General features: G+C 45.6%; 1 protein-coding gene across 2 annotated transcripts in view; it reads right to left on the bottom strand.

The window, feature by feature from the left end:
• Positions 1–2,103: 2,103 nt before the first annotated feature.
• Positions 2,104–19,686, bottom strand: part of NSD3 (nuclear receptor binding SET domain protein 3) — a 1,492,250-nt gene continuing 1,474,667 nt past the window's right edge. For both annotated transcript variants that reach the window (XM_085633955.1, XM_085633956.1), the window contains one exon: positions 2,104–2,948. In XM_085633955.1, coding sequence (XP_085490081.1) covers positions 2,707–2,948 — 242 coding nt within the window. In that variant the 3' untranslated portion in view covers positions 2,104–2,706. The remainder of the gene's footprint in view (positions 2,949–19,686) is intronic.

The following is a 19,686-nucleotide window of genomic DNA, read 5'->3' as shown; positions in this document are numbered from 1 at the left end:
ATCCATGGGAAGGACATTTACGTCATAAATACACACAGTTCTGACACATCACCTTTCCAGGCACTCCATTAGACTCGGTTAATAATTACCTGATTTGACTAGAGCCCAAAACAAAAGGGACATTGTACAAAACATACAACATAGCTCTGGAGTGGGTTAGTAAAGTAGAACATCCTTGATAACCCTTGTGAGGCTCAAACATTTTATGGGGTTGTGGGGTATTGTTTAGCAATAGAAAAATATGAATTTAAACTAACATATTCAGGGGAGTTTTGTTTACGTTTAGTAAATTCCATTGAATTCTTCCATACCGTGCAGCAGATCACACCTCTGCCACTATATTCTTGATTTTTAGTTACTTGAGCACTAGAATTCTACCTTGTACATATTAATGTTTGCGACCAACCTCTCCAATGCAAACCTGTTTAACAATCGTGAAAGTGAATTAACAGAATAAAACATCCAGCAGACAGAGACGCCTTCTTCCTCACTGGTTTATCCAGGGACAGTGATCTTAATGAGAAATCAAAAACGGATGACTGCGTCTTGGTATACAGTACTTCGAGTTCTCAATAAAAGTGCTCTTTGGCTACACAATGGAAAGGGTTTGTGGTGACTTGATGTTTATTGGAAATGTGTATATATATATGTATATGTATATGTATATATATATATATATATATATATATATATATATATATATATATATATATTTCTTTATTTATATTTCTGAAACGAAATCACTTCATCTAATTTAAACACACACATTCACAAAGTCTGGTCTTCTCTAAATACCCTGTTATTAAGAAGTGCTTAAAATAACTAACGACGCAGAAGTAAATTAGAAATGGCTGCAATAAAACAGTTTCTATTCATTCCTTGATTTAGTGTATGTGACAACGCCCAGGCCTAGCTGGATACAAAAAAAACATAGCAGCAGTTACATTTTGTAAATTAATAATGGGGGTATCGGTCACAAATAAGGATGTCTAGAGGGGTTGAAAGGAAAGGAAGAAGAGACAGAATCAGTGTCTGGGATGAGGGATGCGGTCAGGACATAAAAAAAGATAATCTAATGTTTATTCATGTGAATTAACATCACAAACGTGACAAAAAGAACAAGCCCGTAATTCAAAGAAGGCCCCTAAATATCAGAGTGGCCAGTGTACCGAGTGCTTTGGGCCACTGCTCCTTTTTAAGCTCTCGTGCACATATTTGTAAAGGATGGAAGTGAACCCATACAACTGGAGAGTGCTACACTTACTTGAAGGCAACAAAGGGGAATTCAAGCAAATCCTTAAGCTTCACGGATCCAATTCTTAGGCTTTTACACTTCAATCTCATAAAAACATGATTTTAGTCGAGGGCTAGGTGCACAGAGTTGAATGTCGAGGCCTGTGAATGCGTAGATATTCCTGATGGCATTATTGTCTGCTTTTGCTTGTGCTTATCGTATCAGGCATACTCCACCATACTCACATACCGAGATAAAGGAAGCAAAAAACAAACCAAAAAACCCAAAACATATGGATATTTGTAAATAGTAAAAATCAGTAAATGAATTTGAAATTAAAGGGGGTTCCGGAGACATTCCCACTAATCAATGAGACAGAAAAAGGTACCAGTTTAGCTTCAGGAGAATCATGTGCCTTGCATTGCTCCAGCAACAATTAATAGAAGGCCAGACTTTTGCAGTACGAAGGAATGCCCACTTTTGCATTAATCTTATGGCCTTCTAATTTACAAAGAGATATAAAACATCTCTTTATGCTGCTGGACCCCACATTCCTAAATAGCTCACAGTGCATCCACCATTAGTTATCACTGACTCCGTTATGATCATTTTGATGAAGCTAGGCAGAGGCCAACTGATATCAGGGGAGCGTATACATTATTGCTTAATAAAGAGTAAACATGGCAACGGGAGTACAACTTGCACTGAATTGTGCAAGGCAGAAAAATTGAGTTCTCAGACACAAGCAGCACATTCAAGTATAGGGAATGGAACTCTAGATTTTGTGTGATGTTTTGTGTAGCTTGAGGATTTGGATACAGATCTAAGACGCTTAAAGCATACAAAAAAGAAAAACGTAAACAAGGGTTATGAGATCCAACTCCTCCACAGGCTTGACTTTAGGTCGCTATGGAAGTCGGAGGTTTGATGATTTAATCTTCAAGTCCAAACGCTGAAAATACAAAGTGCTTAGGAAACGTCACTAAGAGTCATAGACGCTGTAAATTCTTTCATCTTCTGCATTTAAGTGTCAACAAAAGCACTAAAAACAGGTGCAAGATATGTACGTAATGTTGGCAACCATCAAAAGTGATCTAGAGGTAATGAATAACGCTCATAAATGCCTCTGCATCAGCACGCTTTTGACCGACCGGATCATTCCAAAGAATAAATAAGACAAACGCTTTTTGTCTTTCATACCCGCCTGCCAAAAAGATCGGTTTCATGTTCAAAGCCTGACAAAGCTCGCTCTTCTTGTTTGGTTATAGGCACAGGTAGCTGTCTCGGATTTTCCTGCACCCAAAAGTAGGAGAATCGACTCCAATTGCTGCCACCTGTCAAGATCAGAGGATCCTTCTCACAATTCCAACACGACTCACTCATCAAATCAAAACGATCCAGCTAGCTTCTTGGATTTTTTAGCTTCAAGTTCAGTAACTGATTTCAGTGTTTTAGTCTGTTTTTGTTATAATTCACTCTTTTGTTTCTTCGCTAAGATCTTGTAGCTCCAATTTACATTTGATTTTGTTCCAATAGCCTGGGGGCACAGGACACTTGGGGTCATGCTCGGAGCAGCATAGGCGACCCTCCAGTGCAGACGTTGTGAGCGCTCCTTTTTCGTGGTCTTTGCAAAATGAACTTGGGCAAAACTCGCAGTAGAAAGCGGCAGCACCATCGCAGATGTCACACTGGTGCCAGGGGCAATCCCACTTCCCTGATATTTAAAATAAAGACAATAAGAAAGAAAATAAGTTCATATTTCGATTGACTGGTACAAGAAAACAATCACATTACATTACCGTATACAGGCTTTACAAACATTTAGTTTTCAAACCACTGTGCACAACTAATATGTACAATACACCAACTGACTAACAATATATATATTTTTTTAACTAAAACACAGCAGATATAGTTAACTGTGGTTCTTTCTCTATACCTCTATCCCGGAGGGCAGCCCCTCTTGCTGGAAGGTGAAAGCTATGGAAATTGGCAAAAAGTGCTGGAGCCTATTATGGGCCTATTACGTGTCTGGGGTGGGGTTCGATTTTAAATGTTGCATTTTTCGACTTTTCAACAATGTTAGATGTGGATCATCATTTTTACAGCTAAAATAGGCATCTTTTGAGTCATCTTCATGCTCTAAATGGTATTAACACAATATTTTGAGTATGACTAAAAGTCTGTGAAATCTGCCACTTAGACACTTTGAGGCCTCAAAGAATAAGCTACTTGCCTTCCGTAACGCCTTGTCTGGTATAGACTACCTAGCCACAGATTCCTTACCTTAGAGCAGAGGTCTTCAAACTTTTGGATGCCGAGACCCCCCTGTCAACATTTTGAGGCGTAAGGACCCCCTCTTGACAAAAATGTCTAAACCTGTTGACTAAATTGCGTGGGATGAAAATGTAAATAAGGTTATGTGATGCCGCGTATTTTGGGATAGCATTGCTTCATTATTTTGATATTTGTTACACAGAGTAACGCTGAGGAAAGATTTCACCCAATCAGTACCCATTTATAACCAAAATACAGCAATTATCATCAGAAAGATTTCAAGTCAACCTTTGTGAAGGGCCTTCCACTCTGCAGCAATACGTGCTGCCACATTAGAAGCTCACCTGGCCCTGACCGGAAGAAGCAGGGGTCCCTTAAAACCCTGGCGGTTTTGTGTAGAGTTAAGCCTTTTACCCTTGCAGCTTTCCTCTCACCCCCTCCCTTCCATCCCTCTCTCCTCTCCTAACCCCGGATCCCTCTCTCACTTTGCAGGTCATTTTCTTTCACCCCTTTTTACAACTTCTGAACTCTCCCCATTCAACCTCTCACTTCACCTTTAATCACCTCTTGCCATTCTGTCCTTTCACTGCCCTCATCTCTAACAGTCTCTCACATTTATCTCATGGCCTCTCTGGCCCTGTCACCTTCCGTGCCCCTCAGCACTTCTCATTCACCTCGTCTCTTCATTCAAATGTTTGTCTATTTGTATCTTACACCTCTCCAGTCCCCCCATTCCTCTTTCACATCTCCCCTTTGTTCTAACAGAAGCCCTCACCTTTGGATCACACTCACTTTTTGCGTGTCCACACTTCTCTTCGGCAATTCACATTTCTCCTCATCCCTGACCTCTTCAATCAAATTCTCTCACTCCCTTGCTGTCCTCTCTCATTTTGGGTGCGGATGCAAGTTCAGAATGGGATGAATGAATGTATGATTACTGATGGGCTTGTTTGAGTGAGTTGCATATTGAGTAGTGAGGAGGACAGGTGAGTGAAGTGTCACATGAGTGCAGGATGAGTAGTGTACTCGTGTGACTGCAGGTTGAGGTATAGTGTGAGCAGGACAAGTGCATTTTGAGAGCAGAGTGATCACTGTGAGTGCAAGGTGAGCGGGTGAATGGTGCAAGTGCATGGTGATCAGTGTGAGTGCATTGTGATCACTGTGAGTGCAGGGTGAGCGGGTGAATGGTGCAAGTGCATGGTGATCAGTGTGAGTGCATTGTGATCACTGTGAGTGCAAGGTGAGCGGGTGAATGGTGCAAGTGCATGGTGATCAGTGTGAGTGCATTGTGATCACTGTGAGTGCAAGGTGAGCGGGTGAATGGTGCAAGTGCATGGTGATCAGTGTGAGTGCATTGTGATCACTGTGAGTGCAAGGTGAGCGGGTGAATGGTGCAAGTGCATGGTGATCAGTGTGAGTGCATTGTGATCGCTGTGAGTGCAAGGTGAGCGGGTGAATGGTGCAAGTGCATGGTGATCAGTGTGAGTGCATTGTGATCACTGTGAGTGCAGGGTGAGCGTGACAATGAAGGGCGAGAATGAGGAATGAGTTGTCTGAATGCAGGGTGCATTCCCAGACCCATGAAGTAACTCAGCATGTTATTGACGGGGCGTAGACTTTAAGATCTAAGTTAAACTATTGCGGCATTAATCGGGGATCGAGGGTGAAGGAAATAAATAATGTGCTGATCCTGCAATAAACTTCCAGTCCTATGGTTAGGGTTGCCAGCAGATTATTTTGGTGGCCCAGTCGGTACAAAAAAAAACAGTCACCTAAAGCGGTATTTTCAGCGCTTATCTGTGTATACTTCCCAGGGCCGGCTTTAGTGCTGGTGGTGCCCTGTGCGACCATGTTTGTTGGTGCCCCCCACAATGACCACCCCCACCACGGATTCTCTCACTAGCACCCTTTAACAGTGACCAACTCTCCATAACCCCACACTCTCAGATGCATTGAATTAGTTATATAGTGACACTCATACCAGTGTAGGGTGTCCGAGCACTTCGCATCACACACACATTACACAGAGACAATCAATCATAAGTGTGTAAATCAGTGTATAGGAAATGTTACATGAGCCAAAGGACTAAAAGTATAGGAGTCACATGTCATCCATACTGGTAGGCAGTATAGTTCAAGAGTGCTTGGTGTGGAGAAGCACAAACTCAGAGTCGAAAAAGAAACAGCATAGTTTGGGAGTTTCCTTTAATAATAAGAATTGATTTCTAGCCAAATTAACCCTTTTTGCAAATTAATCAATGGTCTAATAATGTATACTTTGCAGTGTGCATGCTGTTCTAGGATGAAAGTTAATAGCTCACTATTCTCTATTAGGACTTTAAGTTATAAATTGCAAGTAACAAAAGGATGTCTCTTTTGAAAGCAGTAACCTGCTGATCTCTTCACATCATACGCACTCTGCGTTCTTTGCAGCAGGCATATTAACCCTCTGCACTAACATCACCCAAGTCAAAACCTCAACTATACAACATTCTGATCTCTCTCCAGGAAGATAATTAATCACACAAGTTATCTTGACATTTATGTGAGGCCTGGTAATTGCTGGGGAAAGAAACGCTGCAGCAGGTGCTTCAAAAGCACAATAAACTTTCACTCACAGCGCCCCCAGGAAGCCAACTTTGTATTCCTTTCCATGAAATGCATTCTCACACTACGGCAGTGAATGTAAAATCCAAATGTAAGGAATAGGCACAGTGGGGACCCAGGGGGTACTGGAACCAGCAAAAAAACCTAAGCCTCTGTAAGCAGTTTACAAAGTCATGTTAAATGGTCTTTAAAGACCTGTGAAAAAACACGGGGGGGGGTGCCGGAGATAGGAATCCAGACACTGCCCAGCTGAGCCCCCAGCAGCTCAAGTTTCACTGCAGCAGCCCGGGCTGAGAGACAGGACGGGACGGGGGAAGGGGGGGGGGGCTGAAGCCCTTGGGCCTGGGCAGAAGTGTGACTGGGAAGGCGCGACCCCCTTTGCATCACTCCACGGCCCCCCTGGGGGTCGCGCCCCACAGTTTGAAGACCCCTGCCTTAGAGACTATTACCCACGCATCAGACTGGATCTGAAAAATCTTGAGCAGTACCTCTGCCTGCCAGTAGGTGGGGCAGCTCTGCACCAAATACGATGTGCCTATAAAGACGCACCCCAGTATGTTGACATCAGCTAGAGGCAAGTAGCCACGTCTGAAGGTTGATTGACCAGTGTTTAGAAACCAAGGGCCTACAGGTTTCTTTTTAAGTAGAAAGACCAATTCGCAGAAACAGGGAGGCTGGGAGGTTCGGTAAGGAACGGCGGCAAGATAGTCTCTACCAGAAGGTAACTAGTTTATCTGATACAGACTTCTAGCCACTGATTCCCTGGAGGTATGTCTGTGAACTGGCTCATACAAAAATAGTCCAGGAGTACTGAACGTGCAATGTGCTCATCATGACACACCTGACTGTCAAGGCAGTAATGTTTAGTGAAAGTGTGCAAGATAACCCATGGAGCAGCCAGACAGATATCCAGGACAGGGACTCCGCCAGTCTGTCAGACTGGATCCGGAGATTTTTCGTAAGCAGTACCTGTGCACACTGGTAAGTGGTGTCGTTCGGCTTCGTCAGCACCGAAAGGGACATGCCAGGACCTAGATAGGCGCCAGCCCAGTCCTCTGACGTAACGAAGCACACCGACCACTGTTGTGTTAACTGGGGCCCTTAAAAGGGAAAACAACCCTTAACTCTGAAATCCTCCACAGAGGGAGAATCATGGAGGGGTTAGTAAGGAATGTGTGGCTAGATAGATAGAGTCTCCACCAGATAAAGCGTTACCGAAGGTAAGTAAGCTTTTCAGCTGAGAGACATTTCCCACATATTCCTTAGCTTAGAATAGGTCCCTAAGCAATACTTCCCTGGAGGAGAGACTGTGGTACGGATTAGACAAAGCTCAGTAGGACCGAACCGGCAAAGTGACCATTATTCCGGACCCGACTGTCCAGGAAGCAGTGCTTCTTTTTTTTTAAACTTCTTTTTATTGGCATTTACACATATTATCAGACAACACCAATACGAGAGGAGTTTCAGAATACAATAGTGTCTGCCGCGTACCCGGGGAGGAAGCAGTGCTTCTTAAACGTGTGCAATGAAGCCCACATTGCTGCCTGACAGGTATACCGGACAGGAACTCCATGAACTAACGCAGTGGTTGCAGCCTTGGCACTGACAGAACGAGCTCTCAAACCTTCAGGAGATTGTTTTTAAGCCAATGCATAGAAGATCTTTTGTCGCAGAGCTCAATACATCCTTAGATGTCCGTTTCTGCACGGTCTCCTTTTCTTGGCTCCGACGTACCCCATGAAGAGTTGATCATCCACCCGGAGCACCTCTGTATGGTTAAGGTAGAGCAACATTGCTCTTTTTGGGTCCAGCCAATCGAGTCTCCCCTCTTCTTTAGAGTGGTGAGGCGGAGCATAGAAGGTAGGTAGAGTTATGGGCTCGCCTATATGAAAGGAAGTTACCAACTTCGGAAAGAAGGATGGGGCAACAGTCAGAACACCGCAGTCTCAGCCACGCCCATTCAGACATCGCAAATGTAACCACTAATATGCGTGGTAAAGGCAGATGTGCGGTCTAGTTGCTGGCTGCAGCTCGGCGGAAAAGCAGGAAAGATCGGGACGATGCGGTGAGGTAAGTGGGGTTTTGGGGAAATGGGGGTAGTTTTCAGGGCTTGGAGGGGGTCGGAAGTCTTCGGGCTCGTGAAGGGGACCGGGGTAGTTTGGGTTGGGGAGTAGTTTTGGGGGCTGGGGGAGTTGGGTAGTTTTCAGGGCTGGGGGGGTCAGGAGTTTTAGGGCTCAGGGCAGGAGACGGGGATAATTTGTTTAGGTTGCGGGGGTCAGGGTAGTTTTCAGGGCTGGGGGTCACAAATTTAGGGCTCAGGGCAGGGAACAGGAAAGGGGAAGTTTACAGGCTAAGGGGGCAGTTGGGATGGGGGCAGAGGGTAGATTTTAGGGGATGGTGCTGGTTTTAGGGCTCAGGGAGGAGGACTGTGGTCAGAGTGGTTTTTAGGGGGCTGAGTTTTAGGGCTCAGGGCAGGGGACAGGAAAGGGGCAGTTTTCAGGTCGAGAGGGCAATTTAGGCTGGGGTAGGGGGGAAGTGGGGGGAGGTTTTGGGGGTGAGGGGGTCGAGTATTAAGGTTAAGGATAGGGGGGTCGGGGAAGTTTGGAGGACTGGGGCAGGTAGAGTAGACCACAGGAGGGCCGAATTTTATGGCTCAGGGCAGAGGGATAGGAGTGTGATCTTTATCCACATGTCTCTTTACCAATCATGTCTTTACCACGAAATTGCATGGTAAAGGCATGCGTAGTAAAGGCATGCGTGGTAACGGCATGTGTGGTAAAGATGCGGTCGTGGTTAAGACCGCATGGTTCAGGCATGCGTAGTTCCATCACATAACCAGAAGGATTTTCTAGATTGAAGGATCAGTTTGTCTGGATAGATTGTATGATACGGAGGATGTGCCGATAATGCCTGTAGCTCACCAATCCTCCGAGCAGATGTTATTTTGAGGAATGTGAGTGGGAATTTATGTAGAAGTTCAAAAGGAGCACACTAGACATGTGAGGACTAAATTAAGGTCCCACTGTGGAATAACGAAGGGTGCAGGTGGGAACATGTGTTGTAGATCTTTCAAAAACTATATACAATAGGTGACTTGAACAGGGAAGGCTGATCTGGGCAACAACAGAAATGCTGAGATGGCAGAAAGATAGCCTTTCAAAGCAGAGCCCTGCTGGGCTAACGTAAGATTGAACAATAGAACCTGGAAAAGGGGTGCAAAAAGAGGGTCAACTTGTCTGTCTGTACACCATGTCACAAACTTGCTCCAATGGCAGGCGTATACCGTTTTGGTGGATGGATGCCTGGCTGCCAAGATAACATTGAAGACTTTGAGTGTGAGGTCGAAAGCTGTCAACAGTTTCCGCTCAATCTCCACACATGACGACAGAGTGTTTTCAGGTTCAGGTGCAGAACCCTGCCCTGCTGCTGTGACATTAGATCCTCTCAAAGAGACAGCCTGATTGGAGGACCAATGAACATGCTCAACTGCTCAGGATACCAGACTCTCCATGCCCAATCCGGAACCACAAGAATGACTTGGGCCCAGTCGTTCCTGATCTTCTTGAGAACTCTGGGGAGGAGTGGTACTGGCAGAAAGGTGTACAGCAGGCCTCAGCTCCACTCAAAACAAAAAGTGTCTCAGAGCGAAAGCAAAAACACATGAGCTCCACACTGTGTGGAGGAGGGAACAAAAGGCGCGGGGTTTTAGGAGCTAGCAGCCTCCAACTATGAATGTTTAACCACAAAAGAGCTGCTCCTAAAGTGATAACCACTATAAGGTTGGAGTTATATTGTGAGTGAGGACATCTCACAAAAAGTAGCGGACTGGTCTCACACACCACCTGGTGTCATGCTTCATCACTGACCAATCCTCGCCCTCTAAAACCTTGGTTTGATAGAGCGCGGGCCTACACCTGACGACAGGGATGCACTTCTAAACTAAGTGGGGGCCCGTGCATAAGTGAGTGAGATTAAAAATCATTATAGTTATCCTCATTGTGTTTTTTTAATGTGAGAGGTAACTATATGATGTTTTAAAAGCAGGTGACGGTATGTGGGGGAATTAGTGTCCCCTAACCATTGCGTTTAGAGGTCGACATGTTTCTGCCGTCTTGGCCCAGGAGGGTCCAGGGCATTCATCAGGATCTAAATATGTAATTAGGGGCTCCGTTCTTACCAAAAGTGGCAAGAGTGTACCACTGTGTGGGCGTGATCAGTGTCACACTCCACAATTGGATGGCTCTTAGATTTAAGCCTGTAAAAGAAAAAGTAGGGAGAGAATACAAATATATATAACAACAGACCGTAGTAGTGGCGAATAACTGAACTCAATACATGCACTGATCCAGTTTCTGTGTGAGTGACTACTCATGTGACATGTGCCACTCAATTTGTGTACATGATGGGGATGCAAAGGTGAGAGCACGTGTCTCACTGTTCTTACCCTAAAAACCAAAGCTACTGGCCCCATGGGAGGAGGGGAGGGGAAACCCCTGTTTGTCAGAACCTGTGGGAAAAAAACATATAGATCACAGCTGGCGTGAGAATTATGGTTTTTCAAGTACAAACATGCAGAGCATTCATCCTCAATTGTGCTTATGGTGGACCAATTGCCCCAAAATACTTTCATTCAATCCGTTCTCATTCACACCCTTACTGCCTCAAGGAAAGTTTCCTGCGTGGATCCTAGGCGACTGCTCCCGTTCCTCCCCGGTGTAGGACTGGGTGGAGAGCCGTTGTGCTTTTATAGTTCGCTCACTTAAGTAAATTGGTTTTAAGTGGCGCTAGGTGAAATCAGGTGCGTGGTTTCCTGTGTCCTTGGAGGGGAAGCCTGATTCATCAATGGCTGTACTGTGCACATGCTCAGTGTGGAGCGGTAGGCTAAGATGCCGATAAACCCGGAGCACTACTTCCTGTGTCCTGAAGCGCGAGTGCCTGGTCCCAAAATGGTGGAGTTACGCGCATGCTCTGATTAGAGAAGTGAAGCACATGACGGGAATCACTGAGAGAAAGTGCGCGGTGGTCCGTGTCCTACGCGCCAGTGCCTAGTTTAAATTGGCAAAAGTACACGCATGCTCTCATGTACTATTGGTGCGTGACTGCCAAGGCACCCGGCCAATTACTGTGATGCAAGGTGAAATTCTACCTAGGTCTTTTTGGCTGCCCAGATAGGCGAGATTTTGCAGAAGGGGCAGAAGTACACTTCTGCTCTGTGTGTGACTGGTGCGTGACTGCGAAGCACCCGGTGTGTGAACGGGTGAGCAGCTGATTGCCCAGAAAAAAGGGGGGTATTCCACCCAGAGTCTAGAGTTGCCCAGATGGGCGATGTTGTGCGTGTACTAGCGGGCAGTTTTCGGTTGGACTTGCTCTGATGCACTTGTGCAAACAGGTATTCCAAAGGAAGATCATAATAAGGGTGAGGATGTCAATGTTGGGTATTAGCGCTGAGTGTCAGCGATAACTTTTCTATTTATGCGTTAAGCCTGGGTGAGAGGCTTTTCCAGCTGGGGGAGGATGACTATGGAGGGCATGTGGCCAATTGGCCTCACGACTTCGGCTTGGTTTAAAAGCCAGCGAAGTGTGATAATTCCAGGTATACTCAGCCCATTTTAAGTAAACTCATTTAAACCTGAGGGCACTGCATGTACTGATGGTTTCACAGTGTCATGTGATGGTATACCAGGTACACTCAGTCTATGTGTTAGTGTGAATTAATCTACTGGTGGTTGTTAGAGGTTTCAGCGCCCCATTTGGAGCCACGGTATTTCATCGTTGAGCCCTTTGTCCCAGGTTCGTAAAAGGAATACCCAGCGTTGTTCTCTTACATGTAGGGCTTTAGTAAGGTCAAACTTTCGTTTTTTCATTACTTCCAGAATGGTGCATTTCAGGTCTGTGTCTTTATGGTTTTTTTCAGTGAAATGACGAGTCAGTTTGGTGTGGGTCTTTTTACACTGAATGGTGCTCCGATGTTCATTAATACTCACTTTGATTTTCCTGGTGGTCATGCCCACGTATTTGAGGTCGCATGGGCAGTTCAAGAGGTATACGACGTTCTCCGTGTTGCAATTACTGAATTCTCGCAGTTGCCAAGGAAACCCCGTTCCTACGTCTACCTCCTTGGTATTAGAAGTGAGTGCGCAGGATGTGCTTTTCCCAAAGGAGAAGTGGCCGACGGGCCGTGGTTGGCTCCACAGGGTTTGTAGTTCCTCTTCTCCAGTCGATGGTCTCTTTGCGTGTACTAGTTCATCGCGCAGACTCCTATTCCTTCTAAAGGCAAATAAAGGTGGCTGCCACTGGTTTCTAGCGCTATTGAGGATGTGCCAGTTTTTTCTCACGATTTTTTGTACTTTGTTTGAGATCGGAGTGTATGTCGTGACGCATACTGGTCTTTTGGTGTCTCCTTTTGTTATATCCTCTAGTAGTGACTCTCTTGGATTGTTCCTGGCACGTTTCCTTGCTCGTCTCACCATTTTTCTCGGGTAGTGGCGTTCTAGAAGTTTATTTTCCAGTTGTTCTGCCTGCTCCTCAAAGGTTGTTGTATTCGAGCACTTCTGTCGGATTCAGAGGAACTGACCTACCGGGAGGTTTTGTCTCAGGGCCCTTGGATGGTAGCTCTCATAGAGAAGTAAACTGTTTTTATCTGTGGTTTTGTTATGAACCTTTGTTGTGAATCCTTCTTGGGTTATGGTAATGTCTAAATTCAGAAAAATTGCGTGGTTCACATCTATCGTGTGTGTGAATCTGAGATGGGTGTCCTTGGAATTGACCCATTGGACAAATTCTGTTGTTTCTTCCTTGGTTCCGTGCCATACAATCAGCACATCATCAATAAAGCGTTTCCACACCTTGAGGTGTTTCAGGAATGGTTTTTAGGATTGTAAATGTGGTCTTCCTCAAATTGATGGACATAGAGACATGCCATGCTTGGGGCAAAAGTACTGCCCATCGAAGTACCGGTAATCTGGTGGTAGATGGTGTTTTCAAATTCGAAAAAGTTCTCCGTTAGTGCCAATTCAGCACATTCCATCTCCAAAATGTTGGGGAGTGATGAAATTCCACTCCATGTTTAGGATAATTTGTTCCACCACTTCCAAGGTTCGTCTCTGTGGTATGCTTGTGTATAGGGCCTCTATGTCCATTGTTATGAGAAGGTTCTCTGTAGGATCTATTTCCAGATCTCGGAGAAGGCAAAGGACATCCTTGGTGTCCCTAAGGTAGGAATGTGATTTTTTCACAATCGGTCTGAGGAACCAGTCGCAAAACTGCGAAAGAGGTTCCAGAACTGATCCAATCCCGGATACGATGGGTCTTCCGGGTTGGGGGGTCCGGTTCTTGTGGATCTTAGGGAGCGTGTAGAATCTAGGCATCCTAGGTTCCTCATTGATAAGGAAACCTGTCTCCTGTCTAGTAATCCAATCATTGGAGAGGGCCTCCTATACCATATTTTGATTCTCGTCATGAGGGATGTGGTTGGATCAACTCTGTGTATGGCGTAACTAACTGTGTCTGAGAGGAGTCTTTTACACTCTTCTTGGTACATCTCCTGGTCCATAATCACAATTGCTGCCCTTTTGTCTGCGGGTTTTATCACGAGATCGTGGTTGTTCTTCAGGCTTTGCAGTGCTGTGTGCTCTTTTTTCGTAAGGTTTTGGAAACCCTTGGTATTCTGGAAGTTGATCCCCTTGATTTCGTTGAGTACTGCTTCTTCAAAGGCCAGTACTTGACATGAGTTTTTTTTTTTTTTCAAAACCTTTATTGATCATGAAGAAATAGCACACAGCTTTACGCCTACATCCTGAATGAACAGGCCGGCAGCGACAACGTGCAGTGCAAGAATCAAGAAGCGCAGGTTGAAAAGCATCAACTGAGGTACACAGCATGTCGCCTACAACCCAGACGGGCCGGCCGCGTAGTATTGGAATTTGAGCTGTTTAAGTATGCAGTAGTAAGCAATCATATCCGCAAGTGGTATTCAAGCATGAGGTACATGAGGTTTCTTTCAACTTTAGTAACAAACCAAAACAAGTGCAATATGAACTGTTCCCTCCCAGAAGATATCCTCCATACACAGTATGAGGTATATAAAGGTAGTGCGGCGCGGTGCTGTGAGGGCAGTACCTCCCACTATGGAGTGCAGTCGATAATCAGAGTAGTGACGCCCTACGCCCCAAAGACCCATCAGATGATCTGGGAGGATATGGCAATGACCTAAGTAGAAAACGTGCTATGATGCTACTGCCTGTAGTGCCGTGTATTATACGCCGTCATGGGGTGGACTCCGCCCCACCCTGGTCCCAGGGGGACAAAAAGCCTGTAGCCCTACTCACCCTACTTGACATGAGTTCTGGGCTGGTGGTTGGAATGTTGACTTCTTTCTAAGATCTGTTGTAGTTTTTTCTTCTTCGGTCTTCTCTTCATTATCACCAAAGTAATCGCGTAGCTTAAGTTTTCTGAAGAACTGTGCCAGTTCTGTGTGGAGTACAAAGGCGTCATTCTTTGGTGTAGGGACAAACTCCAGTCCTTTTGATAGGACAGTTTCCTCATCAGTAGTTAGAACATGCTTACTGAGGTTAACAATGTTGGTTATTCCCCGCTTGTTGAGGGCATGTTCAGAGCGAAAGATGTCTTAGAAACTCCAGCACACCAAACTGCTGACATTGTGCGTTCTCGACGGAGGTGAACAGATCTAATCAAGGCTCTCCCCATTCTTGGAAGAGACCTTGCACCACCTGCGGATGGAGAGGACATTCATGATCCATTAGGCATCGACAGCCGGGTTTGTCAGCCCTGGCATTCAGAGATGCCACCAGAAATATGTCCTAACATTCCAGCCATGTCCAGAGCGGCAGGACCTCCTGGCACAGGCTCAAAGACCCCAAACTGCCCCGCTTGTTGCTGTGCCACATGGCAGTGGTGTTGTCCTTGAACACCTGACCCAGCCTCCTCTTGATGGATGGAAGGAAGGAAGGCTTTCAATGCCAAGCGAATCGCTCTCAACTCCAACAGGTTGATGTGGAGCTGAGATTCTGTTGGAGACCAAAGTCCTCTGATCGCCTTCTCTACCAAGTAACCGTTATAACCAAGAAGTGATACATCTGCCACCACTGTGAGATCTGGCTGGGAAAGGGAGAGGGGTATGCCACTAACCCAATTACTGCTCTTCAGCCACCACTGTAGATCTTTTGCATTTCCCTTCCATATTTGAACCAGGTCGGAGAGGTTCTCCTGATGTTGCACCCACTGGGCCTTCAGGTCCCACTGCAGAGCCAGCATATGCCAGCGAGCATGCTTTACCAACAGGATACAGGAGGCCATGAGAACAAGCAGCCTCAGAGTCAATCTCACCGAATCCAAGATAGAGGCTTAAACATCAGAATCATAGCCTGAATGTCCTGGACTCGCTGCTCTGGAGGATAGGGGCGGAATTGCCCTGTTTCCAGAATGGCTCAGATGAAAGGGAGCATCTGAGAAGGAGTCAGGCATGACTTTGGCAAATTGATAGTGAATCCCAGTAAGTGCAGAAGGTCTGCCGTAGTCTGAAGGTGGGAGACGACTGCTTGGGGCAAGCCCACCTTTTACAGCCAATCGTCTAGGTAGGGAAAGACTGGAATTCCTTACCTCTGCAGATGAAATGAGATCACCACCATCACTTTCGTGAACGCCCAAGGGACACTGGTAAGGCCAAAGGGGAGCACAGCAAACTAAAAGTGCTCATCACAGACTGTGAACTGCATGTAACACCTGTGGGCAGCCAGGACTTGTGTGAGCATTTTTAATTTCTCTTTTTTCAACAAGAGATTGAGAAGGGGCAGGTCTAGAATAGGACAAAGGCCTCTGTCCTTCTTGGGCACCAGAAAGTAGTGGGAATAGCAAACACAACCTACTTCTGCTGCCTGCACCTTCTCTAAAGCTCCGTTGGCCAAGAGAACTAATGCCTCTTTCTGGAGTAAGGACAGGTGGTCCCCCATCAGCTTGTTTTAAGTCGGTGGCATGGTTGGAGTGGGTTGTCACAAAAAGGAGGGAGTTGCTCCTTTGGATGAGCTGCAAAACTCAACAGTCTGATTTTATTGACCTCCAGTGGTGCAGTTGATGGCTTTTCGTGCCCCCACATGATGCTCATGATGGTGGGAGGGAATACTGAAGGGGGTTGAAGACTGTGGCTGCCCTGGAAAGAGGGTGTGTGTACTGAGTATTTCTGATTACCTGTCTCATGTGGTCTGTGGGAACCGTGTCCTCTGCCTCAAAATGATTGTGCAGTTTGGTAGCCGGGGTGGCTGGGCGTGGAAAGACACAGTTGGAAGCCCCTTGGCTAGTGGCCATGGAAAAGCCCATCGACCTGGCTGTTGCAGGGCTGTCCTTAAAGCGCTCTAACGTGGAGTCTTGCTTCTCTCCAAACAACCGAAAGCTATCAAACGGCATTTCCCCGAGCAAAGCTTGGACATCCCTCTAAAAGCCACTGATTGTCAGCCAGGTGCTGCGTCTAAGGGCCACAGACAATGAAATCACTCTGCCTAGAGAGTCGATCGAGTCCAGCTCACATCGTATTGTGAACTGGACCTCAGCCGCCCTTTGCACCACCATTGTGAATGAGGCATTCTCCTCTGTAGCCATAGTAGGGGGAGAGACCCGGACAGTGTCTGGGGAAGTGTCCAATCCACTGGCATCCACCAGATCTTCATACCAGTTGTCCTTGGGATCTTTTAACTGGTATCCATAAGGGTTTGCAGACCCCTCCCAAATTTCACCCAAGCATGTTTATTTTATTTATTTGAAAAGATTTATAATGCGCGAACTAGACCCACAGGAGTATCAAAGCGCTGTACAAAGGTGGCGCAAGCAAGGGTACAAATATAATGAAGGTAAGTGAAGTTACAACCTTAGGGAAAACATTCAAATTAAAGAGTAGTGGGGTATCAACAGTGCCTTAGAACACGCAGAGTAAAACATCATACAGTAGAAAGAAGCAAGAAGTGTAATATGACTCAGGCAATTTTGACAGAAAAACAAGAGCGAGATCATCAGATAATGTAGTGAAGGAGCCATCGAGGAGTAGACCAAAGAAAGGTAAAAATATACAATAAGGAATCTGTGTAATACTACAATATTAGGTTATTAACAAACACAAGAACATGATCACAGGAGTAGGGAGTTAACGTTCGTTCATTAGTAATCGTTTGACTAGTTTTTTTAAAGGAAGTAGTGGAAGGATTGGATCTGATCTCGGATGGCAAGGAGTTCCAGATTCTCAGAGCAAGACTGGTGAAAGCACGGTTGTAAGATCTTTTCTTCTTGAATCTTGGGGGTTTCAAGAGAAGGGTGGACGTACTTCTGAGGTTCCGGCTGGAGCCTGAGAGCTCAAGCTTATTTGCTAGATAGTACGGGGTATTGTAGTGTATGGCTGTATGAGTCAGACAAGCTATCTTGAGTCGGATTCTAGCTTCAATAGATAAACAATTTAGCTGCAGAAGGTCGGGGGAAATGTGATCACATTTTCTTGAGACCGTTATAAGCCTAGCCGATGCGTTCAAGGTAGCTCTGCGTGGGGCCAAGCTAGCTTTGGAAAGTCCAGTGAGGGTCACCAGCCCATATTCCAGTCTAGGGATAGTCAGGGATTGAACCGCAGGCCTTAGATCTTCGGGGGGAGAGGAAAAGTTTGATTTTCTTCAGTGTGTTGAGTTGGAAATTGGCTCTCCTAGTAGTAGCACGGATGTGTGCTTGCATGTTTAAGTGTTTATCCAAGGTGATACCTAAGGATTTGGCAGAGTCTACTACATGAGGTGTGCAGTTCAGAGCAGTAAGGTGTTTAATCCAGTCAAGGGTAGGAGCAGAGTGATTGGGTGAGGCGATCAAAAGAAATTCCGTTTTGAGAGTATTTAGTAGGAGATGGTTTTGAGCTAACCATTGTTGAGTTTGGGCAACTGCAGCATTTGATGTTTTTATGTCCTCTTGCGAGGAGATTTTCAGGTATAATTGTGTGTCATCCGCATACATGTGGTATTGAATGTTTGCTTGGTTCAGAATGGCCGCAAGAGGTTCCATAAAGAGGTTGAAGAGAGTGGGCGCAGAACCTTGAGGGACTTCAATCGTGACAGGGGTACTGGAAGCGAGGGCATGATTAATTTTGATCCTTTGCGTGCGGTTGTGCAGGAAGGAGGCAAACCAGTTTAGGACAGGGCCCGAGAGTCCCATCCTAAGTTGAAGAAGATCAATCAGGTTTTCATGTTTGATGGTACTGAATGCTGAGGACAGGTCCAGAAGGATCAGGATACAAGGGACATTTTGGTCAAGGGCTCTCACGGCGTCATCAACGTGTGTTAGTGCCCTTTCAGTACTGTGCCCTGATCTGAATCCTGACTGATGAGGGTCAAGGAGTTGATATTTCCCCAATGTGTTTGCAGAGCTACGAACGTATGCATTTTTCAAGCAATTTAGCTAGAGTCATACTGCTGGTCATAGGTCAAAAGTTGTTTGGATCTGATAGGTCCACACTGGGCTTCTTAGGAATGGGAGTAACTTGCCTCACTTTAGGCAGTCGGGAATCTTTCCCTGTAAGAGGGATTCATGAATGATCCTGGACCAAAGAGGGAGAATGGCTGAGATTAAATCTTTATAGACCTTGGCAGGTAAAGGATCACTAAAATGGTTGATGGATGCCATGTTGTGAAGTAGCTCAGTGCGGTCTGGCAGGAGGAAACAGCTCTAAGAGGCGATGTTTTTGAAAGAGCCTCCCAAAGGCGAGTAAATTGTCGTGGATTATGCCACCTCCCCTGATCCTGCAGGAGATTTCTTAGATGACAGAGATAGGGTGGCAAGTAATAGCTCCATCTCAATTTTCCTTGTTTTTTTGGCGAAGTGAGATGTAAAATCATCACCACTAGGGAGCAGGGATACAGGAATAGAGTTCTGGTTAGAAGATTGATTGGATTGTTCCTTAATGATCTCAAGGGTTTTTGATGTCTATTTTTGGCTCCGTCCAGATTAATTCTGAAGTGGTCAGGTTTTGCCAAGCGGATGTGTTTGTTGTAGGCGCTTTTCACTTTTCTCAGTTGAGAGAGGTTTGTGGTGGAAGGCAAATTTCTCCAGCGCTTCTCAGAGAGTCTATGATTGCGCCGTTTATGATTTAGGGAATTATTAAACCATGGTTTAGAAAGTTTGACTGGAACCCTTTTGAGCTGTTTCGGAGCAATAGAGTCAAGAATGTTAGACAAAGTGTTAATGTAGTGCTCGGAAAGATTGTCAAGGTTGGTCAAATTAGGGGGGGGGGCTGAAGTCTATTTTTGGTGATTGAAGTTATCATGTTGATGTCGCGGTCTCTCATCTTGCGAGTCGATTGTTTTGCTTTAAGGGGCTGACCCTGTCTACCAGAACCCTTGTCTAAGACGAGGAAGGGGATTTGAAAATGATCAGACCAGTCCCAGGGTAGGATGTCACCTATCTGTATGATGTTGTCTTTGGCAATGATGAGGTCAAGAGTGGCGCCTTTGAAAAAAGTGTGGGAGCCAACAGACCTTAACCACGCTGAACGTCAGTGGGCAATGACAGGCATGATGATAGCTAAACGAAATTTA

The sequence above is a fragment of the Triturus cristatus genome, chromosome 11 (assembly GCF_964204655.1).
Source record: "Triturus cristatus chromosome 11, aTriCri1.1, whole genome shotgun sequence".
Taxonomy (NCBI): domain Eukaryota; kingdom Metazoa; phylum Chordata; class Amphibia; order Caudata; family Salamandridae; genus Triturus; species Triturus cristatus.
Note: the sequence above shows the minus strand (reverse complement) of the source record. Positions and strands in the feature narration are given on the sequence as shown.